The 24223-nt window shown below is 39.9% G+C and overlaps 1 protein-coding gene across 2 annotated transcripts in view; it reads right to left on the bottom strand.

Annotated features, from left to right (window-relative positions):
- Nucleotides 1-24223, bottom strand: part of ARHGEF28 (Rho guanine nucleotide exchange factor 28) — a gene marked incomplete in the record, with an annotated part of 274949 nt that overhangs the window by 74932 nt on the left and 175794 nt on the right. For both annotated transcript variants that reach the window (XM_027772037.1, XM_014587964.2), the window contains 8 exon segments: nt 1392-1509; nt 3046-3168; nt 8200-8447; nt 13671-13811; nt 16200-16327; nt 16408-16552; nt 18683-18731; nt 20677-20732. In XM_027772037.1, the coding sequence (XP_027627838.1) occupies nt 1392-1509; nt 3046-3168; nt 8200-8447; nt 13671-13811; nt 16200-16327; nt 16408-16552; nt 18683-18731; nt 20677-20732 (1008 nt within the window).

Raw genomic sequence — 24223 nt, 5'->3', positions numbered from 1 at the left:
CAGCAGCAGGAAGGCAGTGTCAGCAGTTCATCCTAGACTTGAGGGAGCACACAGGATGGCGAGACGTTAGGAAGGTGAGTGGTTCTCTCCTCTCCTCTGATGCTTCGGTACTTAGCCATGTCTTCCGGGAACACTTTAGATAAAGTTCTTAGATCAACAGACCTTTAAATGTCTTCACTGTATTGATCTTGCCTTTAATCTGCTCATTTTTAGCTAGAGCCCTCTCCAGGCACTCCTTGGTGTAGAGTTGGGAGTTTCGACCTTGATCTATGTACTCAAACTTCCAAAGGTACAGTAATACCATGAAGCCAGACAGCCTATTCCTTAAAAAATATTGTCTCCTTTACTCATTGATAGAACATATGCTAGAGAGAGAGAGATCAACACCCTCCACTGGATCTGGTCATGCCGCATTCCCCTTCCTCCAGGCCTTCAGACCATTGGATCCTGGGCACTTGCACACATGCCCAGCACATTTCAGACTGGGCTGGGGCTCTGAGCCAGTCTCCATGTGGGACCTGGCTTCTATTGAGCAGCACATTGCTGTAGCACCACAGAGAGGCCCTTGACAGCTTATTCTGTTCCACCACTGTACCACTCTGAGGCTCCAGCTGTGACCCAGACAGACGCAGGACTTGCAGATCCCATAGAGAGCTTGAAGCCCAGCTACGTGCACAAATAGCTTCTTAAAAGATGCCAGATGACTTGACACTCGCTGGAACTTGATGAATTGATAAGGTCAAAGGTAGCTCCTTCCTACAATCGTTCTCAATCTAATACTTCACTACTTAAGAGGGTTGACATTTGGTGACAGGCTCAATAGCATTATGTTTCATCAGACTGCTACAAAGGTAAAGGGAGGAGGAGGAAAAGGAAGTATTAAGAAGGTTGGGGCCAGTCACAGGGATATGGCAGTAACACAGAGCTCCGTGATGCTGAGGCCACTGGGAAGAATCTGGGTTCACGTGCCAAGGTCTCCTTGTACACACCGAGTACACATGTGCCCGTGATCCTGGCTCGCTGAGGCTGAGAGTGGATAGTGGCGTGAAGGCCCTGTTGGAGATGCCTTTCTCTTCCCCCTCAGCCCCTCTTTATCTTTCTCTCTCATGGAATAAATAAACTTAAAAATGTATGTAAGAAGGTATGGATATGGGGAAACTGTAATAGAGAAAGGTAGTCAAAGTATGAAGAAGCTTGGGCTTGGTTAGCCAAGCTGCATTATAAAAGATAATTTCTTAAGATGAATCCAAATTCTAAGGCTTTAACAATTTTCCCATAATGAAAATGTTTATGAATCAGAGGCCACAAACATTTATAGCTGTTGAGGACACCTCAGCTTCATTTGAAACTAATAAGAGAGGCAAACATTTGTCCCAAAAGGCATCACTCACCCTTAGTGTACTGCAATATCCTTTCCACCAAGACAGGGTATTTCGTGATGCGCTGCGTGACGAGCAGAATGCATTCTGGAATTCCTCGGCGTCGAGCCAAAAGATTACTATTTCGGAGCTTAAAAAATATATATGTATACAGTTATATATATACAAATTCTGCCTGTGTTTACTTTGTAGGAGTGAACTGAATAATATAAAATCTACAGCAGTACAATTCTATTTAGATTTAACATAATATTCACTGTCATTAAAACTTGAAGTATTGTCATTAATTTAAGTTGTCAACTCTGTCATTAATTTCAACATCCCAACTCTCCAAGATTTCAAGAAGTGTCAAGTTACTCTGATGTTTTTGGAGTTAATTGCAAACGTGAGCAAGTTCCAATAGTTTTAAGTGCGAGGATTTATGAATAGCATAAGTTTTTGAAAAACTCTCAGAGATTATAGTTCTTGGGTTGTTGGAAAAGTCATGGTACATTTTTGCATAGAATAACATATAAAACTATGTCATGGCTTTTCCAATAGATTTTGAACATGAGTTTTGGCTTACTCTATTTTTTTAACAGGCCACCCTTAGTATCTTTGTTATTCACTATAACACAAAGTTCCCTCTAATGAGAGTACCTTTTTTTTCAAAATATTAAAGCTTTCTTTAAGTTTCAAGACCTCAACACACTTGCATGTGAAAAAAAGAAAAAATGAGAACCTGGTAGCATTATTAAAATGGTGAATAAATATTTAGAACCCAGGAAACTTCATGAACACATTTCTTTAACAAATAAATTATAAGGGATGGGGGAATGGAAGTAGAGCATCCAAATTAAAAGAAATTTAAAAGATTCACCCACTGTATACAATATGTGAACCTTGGTCAGATTCTAATTTAAGTGATCCAATTTTAATGAGATACTCAGTGACATTTAAAGAAATCAAAGAACCATTGCTAATATGATAATGTCATTGCAATGTTTAAAAGATACATTGTTTACAGATACACAGTACAGATGAAATTATATAATTTCATGAATTTGCTTCAAATTAATTCAGTGGGGGTGGAGCAGATTCTATGGGAGTTTTGGGTTTTTTTTTTAAAGAGAGATCTTTACAATATGGTGTGTATGCTTGCCAGAGAGACAGAAAGTGAGAAATCACCCCACCAGGGGAGACAGCCATGCTGCAATCCCTCTTGGCCATTCTCCTCTCGGGATCTTGGGGACCCATGCACACATGCCCAACATGAGTTTTAAGCCTCTAGATCCAGGACTTGAAACACTGTCTCCTACATGAGAGTTCAGCGATGTAACCATTATGCTATCCGCTGGTCCCTCTATGGGGCATTTTTACTTTGGTTTTCTTGATATTTAACTTGACAGGGCATAAAACAGCTTCCCAGGATATTTAAAATATTTCCAGAAGTTTGGTGGGTGTAACCTTACAAATATAAGATATAAAAGGAAATAACTGGGAAGAAATATTTCACTGATATGGAAAAAGAGACTTTTCATCTTTGCCACAAACCCACCCCATTCTTCTCCTTCCCCTGAGAAATAGCACCTAGATATAAAACTTGTTTAAATCATGTGAGAAACAAGCATAAGTTATTTCTGTATGCTGGTGTAGCACTTTGTTAATAAAGTTCTTAAATACTTGCCTTAATAAAATTCTGAAACTTTTTATTCTGCTGGAGTTCTTTAAAGAGGCTTACGGCTTCTTTGTGATGGATACAGAATTCACCATATATTTTTTTCATTTTGCTTGCATTTTCTTCTGAAAACTGAGAAGAATAAAATTTTAATAATGGCTTATAAATTTAGTAAGTTCTAAACACAGAGAAGAATATACAATTTTTTATATATTTCAAAACATTCTCTGCAAATAAAGAAATGTCATGGAATTTCTGGGCACCATTATTTGTCTTCCCCAGGATTTGTCTTTTTTTCCCCCTAAGATTTTTCTGTCATAGGGCATGTGCACTGAGAAAGAGAGAGAGAGAGAGAGAGAGGAGAGGATGGACTCCCACAGAGTATGGCCACACCGCAATTCCTTCTCCTCCATTTTCCAATCAGGATTTTGGGCATGCACGCACATACACCCAGTGTGATTTTCATGCCACCAGGTCCAAGGCTCAAACCACAGTACGCCATGTGGGAGTCCAGAGCCTTAGCCATCACACCACATACTACAAACCTAGGCACTTTTTAAATTAAAATAAACAGTAGTTAAGCAGTGAGGTTCAATCTAATATGATTATATTACATTGGATTGGTACAATTATCAAATGAATGAAAAACATCTGATATCTTCTATTCTTTTTTAGTTTTTGTTCAAATTTATCAATTTAATTTGTAGTTTTCATACTTTCAAAGAATGAAGGAAGCTTATATGGCCACTTTGGGAACCTTCAGGAAGGCCTGCCCCACCAAAGAAACAATAAAGTGGCATTTACATTGCCTATGGGCCATGTCCACGGACTAAGTGTTCAGCTGGAAATTTGATTTTTGTCTGCATATCACAAGTGGACCAAGAGACCCTCTGTCATTAGTCAACATGGAAGAGAATGAACAACCAGAATACCAACTTACTAAGTGATGGAAAGAAGCTGATACATGGACTGGATGCTTGTATAAGGCTAACTCGTAGAAACTTTATCTTTGTAGAATAATCTTAAAGGAAACAACTTGAGAGTCAAAAGGTGGTGTGGCCAGACTTAGCTGAGTGATTTAAATGCTAGTTTTCAGACCATGACTGTGCTACATGCCCATGTCCACACGGAAGATCAGTGCAACAGGAACAGAAACAAGAACATACCCATGCCCCTGAAAAATACCTAAAAGTGACATCGTCATCTGTGGTCTTTTCATCTTCGCTTACGCTTTTATCTACGTTTGAGGCCAATAAGTCTCAAAAGATGATCCTTAAACCACGTATGCATGCTCTAAGAAAACCCACTTAGGTTCAAATCTAACAAAACAAACACAGGACTTGTATGCTGAAAGTTGCACAAGGCTGGTGAAAGAAACAGAATAAATCTAAATAAATGTAGGGCTATCCTATGTTCATGGACTGGAGGTCTTAATGTAGCAAATATGTCAGTTCTCTTTAAATTGATATACAGGTTTAATGCAATTCTTACCAGAGTCTCAGTAAGTTTTTTATAAAGGTAGACGACACTATCTTAGAATTTATAAAAAAGAAAAGGATAGCTAAATCAATTTTGAAAAAGATGCTAAAACATAAGAACTCAGCCTTTCATTCTGAAGATTTATTATACAGCTATAGTTGCTAACATTTCATGGAAAGACAGACACATAAATCAGTGAGACAGACTACAAGTCCAGGATGCCCAACTAATTTTCAACAAGTGCAGGAGCAGTTCAACAGAGTTCAAAAAGATAGACTTTTTAACCAATAGTGCTATTGCTACTGGACATCAATGGGAGAAAAATTAATTCAAAATAGGTCACGGACCTAAAATGTACAACTATACCACTTTTAGGAAAAAACTCTATGGGATCGAGAACCAGCAGTTAGCGTAATGGCTATGTCGCTGGACTCCCACGTAGTCGACCACGGTTCACGTCCCGGACTTGGTGGCTTAAAACTCACGCCGGGTGAGTGTGCGTGCATGCCCAAGATCCCGAGAGGAGAATGGAGGAGAAGGGACTGTGGTGTGACCGTCCCCCTTGGGGGGTGATTTCTCGCTTTCTGTCTCTATGTCTCTCTCTGTCTGTCTGGCGAGTGCACGCGCCCTATAGCAAAAACCTCTCCAAAAAACAACAAACAAACAAACAAACAAAAACCTCTATGGGATCTCGGGCTAGACAAAGAATTTTTAGACTTGAAGACAAGTTAAGGATTTGGAGAAAATATCTGGAAACATATCCAACAAGGACTAATATCTAGAATATATCAAGAAATACCAATATTTGATAAAAAGAAAATGAACAATTAGAAAACTGACAACCACCGGGACCAGCAGCTGGCATGATGGCTATGTCACTAGACTTCCATGTACTCAACTACAGTTCGAGTCCTGGACCCAGTGGCTTAAACTCACACCAGGTGCATGTGTGTGCGTGTCCAAGATCCCGGGGGAGAGTGGAGGAGAAGGGATTGTGGCATGGTCATCTCCCCAGGGGATGATTTCTCACTTTCTATCTCTCTCTTTCTCTCTGTCTTTCTGGCAAGCACATGTGCCCTATAGCAAAAACCTCCCCAAAAAGAAAATGGACAACCAGAACACAAAAGCAAACTTAAATACTGAATACCAAGGACCCGAGTGGGAAGTGTGTGCTCCATTACTAGGCTCATGCTGTGATAGCCAATTTCTCAAGCCTTGTTCTCAATTTAAGCCCTGATTTTATTCACAGAAACCAAGTAAATATAGAGTGGATAGAGACATGCACTTTTGTTAACTATGAAAGTAAGAACAAAAATGGTTCAAAAGGTTCAAATTAAAACACAGTAAGCCATGATTATTTGTATCAAAGATGCAAATAATCTTAAACGATAACATTTAAAATGTGCATTTCATTTCTGAATGTACTCAGATTCAAGTTCACTTAAAATACACTCAGATATTTTTATTCAAACTGTCTTGCAAAGTAATTTAGTCACTTAACTCAACCCTGCTACTTGGCACCAGGTGCTCCCGGTGAATGATAAGGACATCAGAGCTCGAAAGCTTTAAAGATAATTCACAAAGCAGGTACTTCTTTGATTAAAAACTGTTATTACTTTGTAAAGTTCTCTGTTGAAATGATGTATACGGTATCCTTGATTTGACTGTCAAGTACAGCATGCATACCTTGAAGACGTATTGTGTGTGCTATACTGATGTGTAGTGATGGAATGTAAACAATAAATCACAAAAAACCTTATTACAATGTGGATTTCACAATGTTATACATGTAGAAGTAGATATTGGACAATAAATCTTAAAATTTGCTTTTGTGCATTAAAAATATTTGTATTTGTGGACTAGCCCCATAGGCTAATGATTAAGGGAGCTGGATTCCGCATGGTTGATTATGGTTCAAATCCTCACCCCAGTGGCTTAAAAAACATGCCAGGCATATACATGTCCAAACTCCTGACAGGACTGAGAAACAAAGTAGAAGGGATTGCAGCCCAACCACACCCTGTTGGGGGTATTTTCTCCCCCAGCCTCCCAACCCCCATTTCTGTCTCCTTCTGGCAAGTCCATGTGCCCTCTGGCAACAAATATACATACATATATATATATAAACACATGTATGTATATATATACATACTCACGTGTTTTAGCACACTTGTATTAATGAACTTGACCCCTTTCCTCCATTTTTAATATGCACACCAACAGTTGAACTTCACTGCTGCACATATAGGATGAAGCTGCTTCAAAAATTACTACTTTGGGAGAAGATAACATTTTGGCAGCTACCTAGGGAAAGTCATACTAAAGCCACGAAGGATGGATCTCTTATGCCCTTCCCCTGGTGCTGACAGTGACTGTCGCATACGACATTCAAAAAAATCCCTGCTGTTCCTTTTTTCCCCTAAGTGACTCATTCATTTAATAAATATTTCTAGTACCAAGTCCCATTCTATGTGCTGACATGTAGTAGTAATCAAACAGATAAGGACCCTTGCCTTACTGGGTCTGATAAACACTTCCCAGAATGTCACAGTGGATATTTTAAGATATCAATTCTTAGCACATGCAGATGAAAGAACAGATTTTGATTCGGATTCCAATGACATAACTTTTTTTTTCTTTTTTTTGAGAGGTTTTTGCTATAGGGCGCGTGCGCTCGCCAGACAGACAGAGAGAGACATAGAGACAGAAAGCGAGAAATCGCCCCCCAGTGGGGATGGTCACGCCGCAATCCCTCCTCCTCCATTCTCCTCTCGGGATCCTGGGCATACACGCACACGCGCCTGGCATTAGTTTGAAGCCACCGGGTCCAGGACACGAACTGTGGTCGACTACGTGGGAGTCCAGCGACATAGCCATTACGCTAACTGCTGGTTCCCCCAATGACATAACTTTTGAGATGTGTGAGTTTCTGTCATTACCCTCTTCATGCCTTAGTTCTTGTATTTGTACAATGGGAAAAATAGCATTTACCTCACAATATTATGGAGCTTAAGTAAGATAATACACATGGAAGTATCCTTAAAGTGCCTGTCATATTAGAATCACTATTTATCACTTAACTTCTCTATGAGCATGTAGTCAATGGAGAGCCCCTTCAAAGATATCAGGGCTCTAATGCACAATGTCAAGAGCAGGTTGGTGATGTTGTTTCTTTAGAAGTGGCATAGCCCATTCCCACTGTTGCTTCAAACATCCTAAGCACTTAAAAAATGCCTTCATTTAGTCAGACTTGCTTGTCCTGTTCCCAAGGCATAAATCTAGGACTTCAATAACAAATTTGCCTTTTTCCCCCTATGATGAGCCAGCAATTGCCTTAGAGACATCATTGAGACTATCACAGGCCCACTTAAGAACCATGTTATTAGAGAGCTCTTTGCATCTGAAAGTATGTAGAACTTTCATAAGGACATTAATTTATGACTGTGACTTCTGATGGAGGCAGCAATAAGGCCTGGGATAATGCAGCCAAGTCCTGTGACACACAGAGGAGTCAGTTGTTGGCTGTGAAAGGTACTGAGGCGTCAGTCATACAAGCCAAAAGCAAAAAAAAAGGGGGGGAGGGGAGGAATAATCATAAAGAAATCAATTCCATTTGTTCATAGACTTTTAACAATATAGAAGTCTGCAAAGCTTCTGAGGTCAGGGTATTCAGAGTTTGATTACCTGCTGTACCAGAATATCTCCAATTCGGCTGATCACAAAATTCTTGTCATTGTCAATGCAGGATTCCTGTCTTCGCTCCTTCATACTATAGAAGAAATGCCTATGGATTTCAAGCAATTCATCCAAACAGGGGAAGATTTTGTCCACCGTGCTGTGGTCAAGCTGAAGTTCTTCCTTCATGCCTTTCCTGAAGATCTCAGACATAATGAATAGGGTCTGGATGTGATGCATTTCTGTTTGCATTAGCTCTGAAATGGATAAGCAGAAATATGTTTAAACAGCTTTCAAAAACAACTATGCCTTGGCTAGCCATGCTGGCACAGGCAGTAGGAGTGCTGCTGTACAATGCTGAAGACCACATAGGGAGGCTCCAGGTTCAGTTCCCTGGTCTGCCTCAACATGGCAGCTAAACCTACAGAAATGCCCCTTCTGGCTATGGGGCTAGGGAAAGGATCATAGCATGAAAACCCTGTCAAGGGTACCCCAACCTCTCTCTCTCCTCCATCTCTCAAAGGAAATAAATAATAAAATTTTATAAAGTATCCCCATTGACCTTAAATTTGTGACTTAGCACTATGTTACATAAATTTTAAAAAGAATGTTCAGAAATACCTTCCCAATATAGTAGTCAGCATTGATTTTTTTTTTTTTTGGAGAGGTTTTTTTTTTGCTATTGGGCACGTGCGCTCGCCAGACAGACAGAGAGAGACATAGAGACAGAAAGCGAGAAATCACCCCCCAGGGGGGATGGTCATGCCGGGAAATAAATAATAAAATTTTATAAAGTATCCCCATTGACCTTAAATTTGTGACTTAGCACTATGTTACATAAATTTTAAAAAGAATGTTCAGAAATACCTTCCCAATATAGTAGTCAGCATTGATTTTTTTTTTTTTTGAGAGGTTTTTTGCTATAGGGTACATGCGCTTGCCAGAAAGACAGAGACAAAGAGCCAGAAAGTGAGAAATCACTCTCCAGGGGAGATAGCCACACCACAATCCCTTCTCTTCCATTCTCCTCTTGGAATCTTGGGCACACATGCACATGTGCCCAGTGTGAGTATAAGCCACTGGGTCCAGGACTTGAATCGTGGTCTACCACATAGAAGTCCAGCAACATAGCCATTACAACTGCTGGTCCTCCAGCATTGATAATTTTATTTAAGCCAAAATATTAAACTATTTTCTCCTTTCTAGATATTTTATGTAGATACATACAAGTCCAAATACAAGAATCCAATGTATCTAAACCTCTCATAATATAACTAGCTAGCAACTTTAGAGACATTCAGCTAAAAACCACATCTCATTCCTCCATGAATATGCTATAAAATGTGACTCAGTTTGTTTATTTTATTCCTTTTTACATTGAACAGGAACACAATTAATTCAATGAATTGTATTGAACAAAATAAAATAAAGTTCAAAGCAGACAATAGTAGGCCCTTTTTATTGCAAGATTTGTCTCTAAAATTCCACTTTCTCTGGGAAGGGAACAATGCATCATGACTAAAGGTACCAAGAAAGTGAAAAGACAGCCAATAGAATGGGAAAAAAAATTTCAAATGATATATCTAATAAGGGACTTGTACCCAGAATATGTATATATTAGAAAACAAAAAAACAAAAAACAAAAACCTCCTACTACTCAACAATTAAGACAAACAAACAAAAAACCCTCAGAAATAGAGGACCTGAATAGACGTTTCTCTAAAGAGACAAAATCAGACTAGCTCGTGGCACAGTGTGTAGGAGACAGCTGAATCCAAAGGTTGTGTGCATGGTTCAAGTCTTGGACCCAGCGGCTTGAAAAACACACTGGGCATATGTGTGTGTGTACCTCAAATCCGAAAAGAAGAATGGAGGAGAAGGGATTGTGGCACAGCCAATCCCTCTCCCACTTTCCCCATCTCTCTGGTGAGCACACATGCTCTGTAGCAAAACTAAAAAAATGAAATAATGAAAAATAAATAAATAAAAAGAAATAGATGCAATGCCAACAAGCACATAAAAAGATGCTCACCATCATCAGCCATTAGGGAAATGCAAATCAAAACCAAACCAAGATATCACTTCATGTACATTAGGATAATTATTTTTAAAAAGATGGACAATAAGCAAGTGTTGGTGTGGATATGAAAAATTGAAATCCACATGCATGCCTGGTGGGGATGTAAAATGGTTCAGCTGCTTTGGGAAATAGTCTGGCAGGTCCTGAAAAGATAAAGTTACCCTATGACCCTAAAAGTGGTAACAACACAAAATGCTCACCAACTGATGGCTTTTTTAAATGGCATATTAGTCAGCCATAAGAAGGAATGGAGTACTGACATACATTATTAACTCAAATAAACATTGAAAATATTATGCTAAGTAACAGAAGTCAGTGACAAAAGACTACATATTGTACAATTTATGTGAAATGTCCAGAATGGGAAAACCTATAGGAACAGAAAGTATATTAGTGGTTGTCAGTGCCAATGGGAGGAGGAGTTGGGGGCTGACTACTGATGGGTACAGAGTTTCTTTCTGAAGCAATACAAATGTTTTGGAATTAAATAGTGTTTGATGGTTCCACAACTTTGTGAACACACCAAGAACCACTTGATTGTACACTATGAAGGGGTCAATTCTATGATATGTGAGTTATATCTCAATTTTGAAACTGCATCATAGGAAAAAATAATAACCCACAATTGGTATGAGCACCAGAAGTACGAGTTCTACATTAATAGGCATTTCCATACTCATGGCACATTATCGAAGGATCTGAAATATCACCATTCAGAGTCAATAAGTCTAAACATAGCTCTGTTTTTTATTTTATCATAAACAGAAATCTTTTCAATTGGAAACCCACTAACTTTATTGTTATTACCTACCATGTTTTTGATGTTTACAATGTATGAAGTATTTATCCATATAATTTCACTTAATCTTTTTATCCATTTATTCATTATGACTACCCCCCCAAAATAATTTTTCTCGTTTTTAAAAAGGAAACAATGGGGGCTAGCAAGTGGTGTAGTGGTTAAAGTGCTGGATTCCCACACGGCCAACCATGGTTGGAGTCCTGGACCTGGCAGCTTAAAAATCATGCTGGTACATGAGCATGCATCTCTCCAAATCCAGAGAGACTAGAGAAGAAGGAATTGCGGTGTGACCATGCCCCTGAAGGGTGATTTTTCACTATTCTTCCCTCTGTCTCTCTCTGGTGCAATCACACGCACTACGGCAAAAAACTAAAAAAAAATAAATAAATAAAGGAAGAGAGGGTGAAGGATTTGCCTTGCCTTGTAACACAAAACTTTGACATCAAAAGCCATTCTTTGTGTGATAATTCATTCCAAATGGATTAGATAATCTTTAACATATGAAACTAAGAGGGACCAGCAGTTGACGTAATGGCCATGTTGCTGGATTCCCATGTAGTCGACCGCAGTTCAAGTCCCAGACACGGTGGCTTAAATTCAAACTGGGAAAGTGTGTGTGCGTGCCCAAGATCCCAAGAGGAGGAGAAGTTATTATGGCATGGCCATCCCTCCTACAGGGTGATTTCTCACTTTCTGTCTCTCTCCCTGTCTCTCTCTCTGCCTTTCTGGTGAGCATGTGCAACCTATAGGAAAAACCTCTCCTATATATATATCTATATCTATATCTATATAGATATAGATATAGATATACTTAAAACTAAGAAGTAAATGAAGAAACATGATAATATACTATAAACTGCTTGAGAAATACTAAAAGAGACAGTAATGTCCTTTCCAAAATAATTCCCATGTATACAGCCCTTTACAGATTGCAAAGCATGCTCAAACATCGTCATACCTGACCTGCATAGCTACAGCTGAAGCAGGTGAGAAGGCATCCACATAGTTAATGGACTTTTCAGTCTATATCCGCATACTAGGAGCCCATCTCATCTTTGTAGTATCTTCTTGGAACCACTTTTTAGCATCTATTTTGTACTTGCAATCTTTTTAAAATTCAATTTTTCCCAATTAGTATATAATTTAACTTCTTCTAATTTAGATTGCTTCTGCTCCAAACTGCATGAATAGCAAAATCTCACCACAGTAGAATTCCATCCTTAGAAGGGTGACACACAGTCAAGCCTTACTCTAACCATGTGCTGCCGCTTGCATGGCAGTCCATATGAATGCCACCCCTGGAATATGAGGTCACACTGCAAGGCCATATTGAACTGTAGCACCTAGTCTACCTTTATTAAATATGCTAAAGTGAAAAAAAAACATATTTACCTAATCTATACATTCCATTATTGTATAGACTTTAACATAAAGGTCTAAAGAATTATTCCTGACTGACTTAAAGCCTGGATTAAAGAGAAGAGCATATGAGCTGTCTTGCCACCATGGTGCTGTGTAACTACCACAAAACCTCAGGGTGGCATGCAATGGTAGCATTTATGGCACACGTTTAGACCAACCAGAGATGCAGCTCCCTGGTCTTAGATGAACTCACTCAGATCCTAAAGGCTGTGCAGGGATCTTCTCACATGTCCCTCATCCTCCAGGACAGCCCAGACAAGTTCACACACTGGTGGAAGGAGTGTAAGAACGACAGCTGGCTCAACTTCGCATGCACTTTTCTGCCTTTTGCTTGCATCATGTTGGCTAATGGCCCAGTGACCTCAGCAAGTCTCACCACTGAGCCCAGAATCAGAGTTGAAGATGGGGAGTAGCAATGAAAAGGCAGTATACAAGGAGGAGGCAGAAACTAGAGCTACTCCTGCTCACTACCCATCTACCAGCAGGAGTATGTGTTAAGGCCATGTTATAAAAATCACATTTCTCACTCAGGAGACAGACCCTACATCTGGGTATAGCAATGGGCTAGGGAAGCTGGGAGGTGGTTCCATTCATGACATAACCTGGGAGTTCACACTAAAGTCCTGAAAGTGGGATCTGGCAAGGTCAAGTCTTTGATCCCAGACAGAAGGCCAACCTATAGCTGCCCCTTATTATGTAAGGACTTGGTTCTAGAATTCAGAACAAATGAGATACTTTAATTTGGATAAATATACTAATTTCTATATGTAATTTAGTCTTACGTTTTATATTTAACCTTAAATTGCTTATGAATTTTTTTTAATCATCAGAAAAAATTCGGAAATTCACTGTGGTTATTATATAGAAGAGGTAAGAGTAGGTCAAGCTTTAGTAAACTTGCAAAGGCATGAGGAAAAAAAATTGTCTTGAACCAGACACACACAGTGTCGTATTTAAGCTTCACAATGCCATTTTAGCTCTGAATAGCACGACATCCATTTTAGCCCTGAATAGCATGACATCCATTTTACATATGGAGAACTGAGGTCCAGGTGAGTTATATAATTTGTCCGAGATCAGATAAGCAGAAGACCCAGGTCTGTGTGGTGTCAAATTCCATGCTCTTTCTTCTACACCACACTACTTTAGCCCAAAGAGTGTAAATGAAATGCTTACCAAATATGACATCCTGTCTTTTGATGACATCTTTTTCCTGCCTACTACAAAATGAAGGATCCACCACAAGACTCCAAGATTCTGCTTCAAATTCCTGGGCATCAGTGCTGAGGTCATTCCACAGAGAAGAATCCACGACATCTAACATGTTTAGAAAAGAGAAGTCAAAATTACAGTAACACACACAGCACAAACAGGCTGTAAGTACTCAAGCTTGTGGATTCAGCACACTAAGTAAACCTGCAATGCACATAGACACAACTAAGCCACAACATTATTAATGTGGAGTTGAAACTTCTGAAAACCAGACTGATGAAATCACTCAAATCAAGACAGCTTTCATGAAACCAGGGAAGAATTAGATACTAAAACAGCGATTGTGTGTATGGGGAAGAAGACACGAAGATTCTTCTGTTTGTTTTGGCTGGCTCTATTTTCATTTTATTTTTGGTAAACCTCAGAGTCCAGAATGTGTTTATGGAACCTTGAACCCACTTATTTCTTTTGCCCCAGGATATTTTGCACTGTTTATTGAAATCCGAATATAGTGTTTGTCCACTTGATTTGCTTTGGACTTAGGAAGACACGAAGCAGACTGTAAGGTCACAGGGGAGTGCAAATTTTTCTAATATTATTAGACAAACACACACATACACACCTCAAGAAAACAAAACCTTATTTCCCAAACAACACTCACTCAGAGCAGTAAAAATAAGTAGTGGGCCAGCAAGTGGCATGGTGGTAAAAGGCGCTGGACTCCCACATGGCCGACCACGGTTCAAGTCTCGGACCTGGTGGCTTGCTTTCTCACTTCCTCTCTCTCTCTCTGTGTCTCTCTGATCAAACTGGAAAGTAATAATGATAATAATAATAAATAAAGCTAAATAAAATAATTTTAAAAAAAATAAGTAGTATAATGGTTGACACCAAATGCTGCAGAAAGTGGGACAGGGATGGAGGGTGTTCAATGTTGAAGACAGAGATGTCTATATTCTTGATTTGATTATGACACACTCTGCTATACCTCACAAATACATACAACAACTACCTGTAAGCCAGAAATCACAATTTTTAAAAATGACAATGAATTTAAAGGCCTAAGATTAAAATAAAAGAAGCAGGCTCCTGGGTCAAAGTCTACTCTCATTGGGGACCATGGCATAATGGTTACATTGCTAGACTCCCACATAAGTCAACCATGGTTGGAGTCCTGAACCTGGCAGCTTAAAACTCACGCTGGGTGCATGTGTATGTGTGCCCAAAATCCTGAGAGGAGGAGAATGGAGGAGAAGGGATTGGGGCCTGGCCATCCCTATTTCTCACTCTCTTTCTCTCTTTGTCTCTCCAGCAAGCACATGCACCCTATAGCAAACATTTCTCTCTCAAAAAAAAAAAAAAAAAAAAAAAAGAAAGAAAGAAAGAAAGGAAAAGCAAAACAGAAAAACAGAGTCTACTCTCATGTATCTCCTCTCCATTGCTAGGTTTCCCACACTTACTGACGCAGTTTGGATACAAGAACCAACTACCTAGGTTGAGTACGGCCCTACAAAATGTGTTTTTAAAAAATGCTGTATCAATTCTTCTGAAATAGGAAGCAATGGGTACGGATAAGAATCTCAGAGATCCAGGCAAGACCATTCTTAACTAACTAATGTATATATTTTTCACGTAGGATCCCATTCCAGTTATTAATACCTATAATAGTTTTAAGAGTAAGCATACAGAGGATCAGCAGTTGGCGCAATGGCTATGTCGCTTAACTCCCATGTAGCCGACCGCAGTTCGAGTCCCGGACCCAGTGGCTTAAACTCATGCCGGACGCGTGTGCGTGCGAGCCCAAGATCCCAAGAGGAGAATGGAGGAGAAGGGATTGTGGCGTGGCCATCCCCCCTGGGGGGTGATTTCTCGCTTTCTGTCTCTCTGTGTCTCTCTGTCTTTCTGGCAAGTGCACACGCCCTATAGTAAAAACCTCTCCTCCCCCAAAAAAGAGTAAGCATACAAGGCCTGGCAGTGGTGTGGTGGTTAAGGGCACTGACTCCCACATGACTGACTGCAGTTTGAGTCCCAGCCCTGGCAGTTTGCTTTCTCTCCCTCTCTCTTTCTCTATCCCTCTCTGGTCAAATTAAAATAAAATAAATGAATAAATACATAATGTTAAATAAAAAATTCTTTAGTAAAAAAGAGTAAGCATATAATACAGCTTATTCTTTTCATCATGCTTATGACCTGTTCTTTAGGAATATGACCATTTAAACATTGCAATGTATTTCTTAGGTCACTATCTGTTTAGTATCCTTTAGGGATAAATTTTCATTATTTTTTAAAATAGAATCTATACCAAAGAGACACTATGAAACAAACATTTAAAAACTAAAAAAAAAGAACTAAAGAATATGCTTTAATCTTACAACCGTCAGAAAAACATTTCTCTTGGCAAATGCTCACAAGGACACAAAATGCTTTAAAATGTATCACAGAGACACAAAATGTGCTTTTAAAAAGGTACATGTAAATGTGTCTTCTCCTCACCTTCCATTATGAAAGACTCCGTGGAGGGGGAAGAGCCCATGGACTGTAACAGCTCATCAGAATGAGACCTGCTTCTCCAGCTGTTGCTGTCACTCTCAGATTCCAAGGATGTTGCAGACCTCCTGAAGCTAGGAGGGAGACAGTAAAGAAGAGTGAGCCCCAGCAGCCTCTCTGCACCATCAAGATGCAAAAGTACACTGGGTCTTACCTTTCCAAGGTCGTACTGGGAACACTTCTGGATAACGGATGGACCTGCCCAGCTGTGTCTTTCTTTCCAGATGGCAATCCAATGGGCATGGAGGAAGAAGGGTGCAAGGAGAGACCAGGCTGTGGGATGTCTCTAAATGAAGAATCTGGAAATCAAAATGGAGGCTTCATGTGGAGGCTTCATGGAGAGCGTTAATTACAAGTAAAGGCTGTCACTTGGAAGGCAGAGAGCTAAAACCCCACACAGCCACTTGTCACATGCCCAACCTTGTTCCTGCCACATCCTGACACTTGCTTCAAATGTGCCTTCCATTCCACCTCTTCTCAATACCCATGCCACTGGCTGGCTTCGGCATCTCTTCTTGGAGACTATGCATGTTGGGGACCATACAAACAAATGAGAAAATGGAATGGGGAAACACCAGACCGGCTGTCCCATAAACCACTGCTTGCACTCCTCAGAGCCAGCTTTAAATAGATGCAAGGTGTTATTAACACTACTACCTGAACGCACACTGTGTGTATAAACAAGCATGCATACCCACAGAGCGTGTCAATGGATTGGAATGATGCTGGGGAGTCTGTTTTATTTTGAATAGTATAAGAGTATCAAGTAAATGGAACCCACAAGCCTAGCTGGACTTCTCACTCTCATATACTGAAAACTAAATGGTGCTTCCATACTTTTCTGACCGGTTCTAAAATGCTCTGGGCATAGATATGTTTACATTTAATGTGCACTACAAATGACTCTCAGAGAATATTTCAGTCTCATATTATAGCTGTAGCACACATATTCTCAAGCAAAAGACAAAAAACACTTATGTAGATCCCAGAATATTACAAAAGACTTATTATTTAAAAAAAAAAAACTGTTGACTTAATTTTATTCTCATGACTCCCATAAAAAGAAGAATGAACAGTATTTTATCAATTCTAAGATGCTTTTTATTTTCACACTTAACCTTATGAAATTTAGAAGTACCTTACAAGCCAAAGAAACATTTGGGGTCTAGGCAAGAAAATAAGTGACTTGACAGCTGTTACTGCCTGCACTAACCTAGCCTTGTGTAACACCACATGCAGTAGCATGTTACCATAAATTTGCATACCTAATTGCCCCAGACTGAAGTGGTTTTTAAAATATCAGTCACACTTTGCTATAGTATTGAAATGAAAAGTTACCATGCACTTAAAATTCCTGCCACCTGCTAAGCAATGCAACAGTTAAGCAGAAGAATTTGCAAAATGTCTCAGAAGAAAGGAAAGGATTTTTAAACTTAAAAGAGGCATTGGTGTGGCTGGTTCTTGAGTGTAATACAACTACCAATGACTGATCATTATTTTCAAGAGAAAATTGAAAATGTTTACATTTCAGCGATATGCAACTTGGGGAAAAAAATTACCAAATCAAAAAAGTAGGCAAACAAAACCCCAATACGCCTTGAAATTTCACTGTCATCATAAAGGCACTAATGAGATCAGAGCCTCCAACACAGAGAATAAAAGCACCAGGTCACTATGATATCGGACAACACAGACTAATTAGAAACTGTAGTGGCCAGCAGGTGGCATGGTGGTTAAGGCACTGGATTCCACATGGCTGACCACAGTTAGAGTCCTGGACCCGGGGGCTTCAAAATCACGCTGGGTGCAAGTGTGGTGTATATCTGTGCCCAAAATCCTAAGAGGGGAATGGGAGAGAAGGAACTGCAGGCTGGCCATCTTCTCGAGGAGTGATTTCCTTCTGTCTGTCTCTCTCCAGCACGGACATGAACCCAATGCCAAAAACAACCAAAAAAAAAAAATTTAAAAAAAAGAACTTGTAGATATCACACTTAAAGAATTCTTCCACCACACTTTGTGACTGTTAAGAATGTGGTGTGTACTTGTATAAATATGTGCCACTACTAGGAAACCAAGTCACGTAACTTTAATGTAGTATTTTCTTTTCCCTAAAGGTTGTGATTAAATCAATAGAACATATTCCACTAGGCAGCATCTTAGAATTGAGGCAATACGGTACCTTTTCTTCACAGACCTCCCTCATATAAAAAATCATATGGCACATGTAAGACGAAGGCCCTGAGGCTGGCAAAGAGGTTTACATCCTCCTGGACCTCTTTGTCCAACTAAAAATCATGCCAAGCACATGTTAAGAAAGAAGAAATAATTGGGCAAATAAGTAAATGAAAGAAGGAGGTATTTTTAGAATAGAAAAATGTGTGGTATGTATTAAATTTTTAAACGTTCTTGTTGTTTGCCACATCACTTACTTCCAAGGATGGTCTGTGGTTTGTTCTTGTTATATTTCTCCTGGAATTTCTGGTAAAGAATATTAGAAACACATAAAGTAAGATCAAAGCACCACTGAACTACAAGAATGTCCACATGCTTACACGAGACTCTTATCAGTATCTTTTTTGTTAATTTATTTCAAACAAAGAGAAATTCAAAGCAAAGAAATTAAATGCAATGAAGAATAGAATGTGATGACAATGAAATGTGCAGGTTATAATGAAGGCGAACATGTGTTTCTGGCTTCATTCAAAGCCTCAGGGGAGCCAGAAATCTCCAGCTCAGGAGTCCAGACCTGGGCTAAAAGAGTTCCTCTCAATGCTGCCTTCTCATTCTTTTTTTTTCTTTTCTTTTCTTTTTAAAACTTTTTAAAACTTTTTTCTTTTCTTTTTTCTTTCTTTCTTTCGTTTTTTTTTTTTTGAGAGGTTTTCCCTATAGGGCATGTGCACTCGCCAGAAAGACAGAGAGAGACATAGAGACAGAAAGCAAGAAATCACCCCCCAGGGCAGATGGCCACGCCGCAATCCCTCTCCTCCATTCTCCTCTTGGGATCTTGGGCACGCATGCACACATGTCTGGCGTGAGTTTAAGCCACCGGGTCCGGGACTTGAACTGCGGTCGACTACATGGGAGTCCAGCGACATAGCCATTATGCTAACTGCTGTTCCCTTTTTTTAAATTTATTTTTTATTGCTCTGTTACCCTGCCCTTAGGATACAGCCATGTTGAACACTGAAATGTCACCTCTAGAACAACCCTCAGCTCCCCAAACTCTGTGGCTTGACACAACATGCATTTCAATCAGCATGGACGTTTGTGTCTCTGGGGCCAGCAGGTGGTGTGGTAGTTAAGGGTGCTGGACTCCCACGTGGCTGACCAAGTTTCAAGTCCCGGACCTGGCAGCTTGCTTTCTCACTTCTCTCTCTCTGTACCTCTCTAGTGAAATTAAACAAATAAATAAAGCTAAAAAAAAATCATTCTGTAAAAAAAAAAGTTTGCGACTCCAAGTTTCTCTCCCATCACACTCACTCCCATGCACTTCTGACATGATTACAGAGTAAGAAAGAAATAGAACCACTAGCACCATCATCTACTCAAGCCTGTCCCCAAATGCAGAGAACATCCCTCTAGTCCAAAGGGCTCAGGTGAGGCCCAGGACTAGCAGCATAGCTCAGGGACTCTGTTAGAAATGACCGCTATCAGGTCCCACCTCAAATCTATAGAAGCAGAAATTCTGGGCGTGCACCCGAAATCCATTTTAACAGGTCCTCCAGTGACTGAGGAAAGAAAGAAAGGCCACATTGACAGAAACTCCTCTTTCAGCACTGGTTTCCAGCTGCCCTTTCCAAAATATCACACTTGTGGGACCAGCAGTTAGCGTAATGGCTATGTCGCTGGACTCCCACGTAGTCGACCTCAGTTTGTGCGTCCCAGACCCGGTGGCTTAAAACTCACTCTGGGCGCATGTGCGTGCATGCCCAAGATCCCAGGAGGAGAATGGAGGAGAAGGGATTGTGGTGTGGCCATCTCCCTTAGGGGGTGATTTCTCACTTTCTGTCTCTGTCTGTCTGGCGAGCACACATGCCCTATAGCAAAAACCTCTCCAAAAAAAGAAAAAGAAAGAAAGAAATATCACTCTTGACTTCACGTACTTATACTCAGGGTTTGCACTGGTAAACCAAGCAGGGCCCAACAGGAAACCTAAGTTAGTGACACCACACAACTCAACTAGCCAGACCGGAGTTTCCCATCCTATTATTAAAGCCTCGGGGGGACCAGAAATCCCAGGGTGGCTACTAAGGAAATAACCACACAGTCTGAGCACTGTTATGGTATCACTACAACCATCTCTTTAGAAAGAAATACATCTAGGCAGCAATAAGAAAGAGTAAAAGTTCCAACAGATTATAATATGAAGCAACCAAGTGAAATGTAAACATGGAACATTCCCAAAGGACTAAGAGATTATTACCTTAGTACATGGAGACACAGCATCTTTACAACCCTTATGTACATTCGTGTTACAGTCTGAAATAAAGGAAAAACATCCATCTTATTTAAGTTCATCTACAATGAGTAAGACTACATCATGCATTTACTAGTCATTATATGACGAACAGACATTACCAATATTTAGAACACTTAAAAAGAAAACAAAAATATTAAATAACTAGTTTTTAAAAATGTTTTGCTAGCGGGTACATGCGCTCTCTGGAGAGACGGGAAGGTGAGAAAGCACTTCCCATGAGGGGTGGTCATGCTGCAGTCTTTTCTTCACGTCTCCCACCTTTCAGGATTTGAGGCATGCACGCATACACGTGTGTCTAGCAAGTTTCTCAAACCACTGGGAGGACCCACATAGCCCTGTGGGATCCAGCCATCTTAACCACCATGCCACCGGATGGGCTGAGAAAAACATTTAAATAACACATAGCCCTACCACATAAACTTGCTGTGAATATTTTACATTTCTTGGATAATTTTTCCCCTTCTGCAGAGGGCCTTATCAATTAGGAAACCTGGTGTTATGCATGATTCACACTTCTGTGTCTTCCTGAGAACTTGCTTCCTATTAGACACGTTGTATCGTAAGGGATTGCTGGCACCTGGCTGGTAGTAACCCTACTCCCAGACCAGATGAACTGCCTATGATGATGAAAAGAAAGTAAGCAAACCCACAACACTAAAAAAAAAAAGAAAAAAAAAAAAAGTTCAGTCAGGCCCAGAAGGACTTTCTATTATCAACAGATGTTTTAGGTAAACAAAACGAGAAGAGTTAGCCTTCTGCTCATGTTACATGTCCTAAACCATCAGGGCACACCTCAGCGGAAGACGGTAGCAAAACACTCTCCCTGCCCCTTCTGCCACTGGCCGAGACCCAGGATGCCCTTCCAGGGCTGGGTGGTGCGGGATCTGCTTTCTGCCAAGCTGTCATCTTCTTGCCCTCTCTTTCCTCCTGCCTCCTCACCACCCACACCACCCTCTCATCCCAGCCACCCCACACACTGTCCTAGGGAGAAGAGACTGGGAGCAGCAGGAACTTCTTTAGCAGGCATCCTGTAGGGGTGGAAGATCCTATTCAGGTCTGTGGAAGCCACGCTGGATCACTGCCAGGATCCACTGAGAGCTTAGCAGGAAGCTGAGCCCTATGCCCACCCTCCAGCCCTGGGTCTGAAGGGGTGTTTTTAGCCAACAGCCCAGTGGCCAGTGAGCAGAGCCTCTGCTGCCCTATGTGCTGCCCTGCGGGCAAATATCAAAATCCTGTGGTCCTCTCCCCATTCCAGAACAGGTAATAAAGGGAAAAGAAAAAAAGTAGATGCTATGAAATATCACAGAGCAAAGTTATACTGAAAACTCACAGGAAGAGCGAACCACTGAATATTAAACCCAGAAATAGAGAAGAGAAATGTAGACATCTGAAACATACCTTGGATAACAGACAAAAGACAGGGCCTCAAAGAAATAGGACCAAAAGGCCACAAAGGAAGAAGGAAATGTGAAATAAGGCCAGAGGATGAGAGCTTTGAGACACGCAAGGACAGCAGGGAAGGCCGAGGCCAAGGCCAAATTCAAGAGATGAATCTGAATGGAACCGAGAAGGGATGTGACAAAACATCACAGCAGTGCTGCAAAATTCAACGCGAAAGGCCCTCTCTAGAATGCAGAGGGGAAGTGTGTAATTATACAAGAGGAGGTGTCACACAAAGATGACAGGTACCAGAGATCATACTTAAACAAAGAAAAAAATCAGAAAAATTAGATCGGGAGTAAGAATTGTCAAAGCTACGATCGACAACATTTTATAAAGCCAAAAAGGCACCTGAAAAGGCAAATCAAACATTCTCATAGCTTTCTACGAAAAATAATTAAATGATATCTACTCTATAGGTACATTCTGACAATATCGGTATGATTAAAAAAAATTAAAAATAGACCGAAAAAGTGGATAAATCAACAAAGGAATAAGGCCAGGCAGGTCTTGGGTTTTTCCACTGTAATAGGAAATACTCAACACACTACATCAATGCTAACAAAGTACTGAAGGGCAAAGGTTTGGGGCCAAGAATTTATTTAGCTAGGTAGACTGGTCTTCTCACATGCAAGAAGAAAAGATATATTCTTCCATATAGGGTTTTAGAAAATAGATCAATTTTATTTTAGGCTATGGAGAGCAGAATCAAAATTCACACTTTCAGAATGGATAGCCTATAGTTAAGAAAAATAAAAATAAAAACAGGAGCAAGAGTAAGCAGTAAAATAAAAGTAAAACAAGCTACACAAAGACTCTCATCTAAAAAATTTGTACAGACATGGAACAAAATTAAAATGCTAAATTTTTCTTGAAATAGAAAATTATTCTTGAAAGATTAAACATACGATGTAACAAGAATAATTTAGTAATGCATTCAGTTTATTAACAAAGGCTAGAGAAACAAAAGGGTAGACATAAGGGAAATAAAAGAATATTAAATTATTAACCATCTACAACCTTAAAGCTATAATTAGTAGATATTATAAGAGCAAGTCTTGCCAAATCCCTGTAGAGGATGAAAGCAAACCACATATGGTCTAAACAGCTAACCCAGACATGAAGAAAACAGCAAGGAGCTATAAAAGATAGTGGGTAGCAGTAAAATTAAATGTAAATAAGAAAAAAATCCCTTGTTACAAAATAGTTAGAAACAGTTATTTACCTCTAACTAAATAAAAGACACATTCCTCAAACCAATGACACAGAAATAATGTAAGTAAAACAAAACCAAAAGGAAATAAAGAGGAATATTAACTTTAGCCAAAGCAAAATTTCATGCAAAAGACATTTAATAGCATTAAAGGGGTAACTTTATATTGATTAAAATTATATCTGCAATGAAGGTGTGAATTGTGAACTTCTGTGCATCAGACAATGTAACATCAAAATAAAAGCAGTGAAACCTTTTATAAACAAGGAGAATTTTATAGAAATACATGTATATTTTTTGTGGTGAATTAGCACTCTGGGTTTTAACAGAAGAAAACACCACCAAATTTTGAACACTTATATTATGTATTGTTTTATATCATAACATGTTAAGATTAGAAATACTAACATCAAAATTAAAGGGAAAAATATGCCCATGGAATAGAATTACAGAATTATTTAGCCAAAACAGCAGAGACTGGGAACCAGCAGATGCCATAATGGTTACATTGCTGGACTCCCACATAGTTGACTGTGGTTCAAGTCTTGGACCTGGAAACTTCAAACTCGTGCTGAGCACACTGCGTGCCCAAGATCCCGAGAGGAGAATGGATTGTGGCATGGTCACCTCCCTGGGGGGGAGGGGTAAGTTCTCACTGTCTCTCTGTTTCTCCTGTGAGCAGATGCACCCTTTAGTAAAAGCAAAACAAACAAACAAACAAAAACTGTTTCAGAAAAACACAAAACAGGGAACCAGCAGTTAGCGTAATGGCTATGTCGCTGGACTCCCACGTAGTCGACCGCGGTTCGTGTCCCGGACCCGGTGGCTTAAAACTCA

This window comes from Tupaia chinensis, unplaced genomic scaffold (assembly GCF_000334495.1).
Source record: "Tupaia chinensis unplaced genomic scaffold, TupChi_1.0 Scaffold000250_1, whole genome shotgun sequence".
Classification (NCBI taxonomy): Eukaryota; Metazoa; Chordata; class Mammalia; order Scandentia; family Tupaiidae; genus Tupaia; species Tupaia belangeri.
The sequence above is the reverse complement of the archived record's forward strand: the minus strand, read 5'-3'. Positions and strand labels throughout refer to the sequence as shown.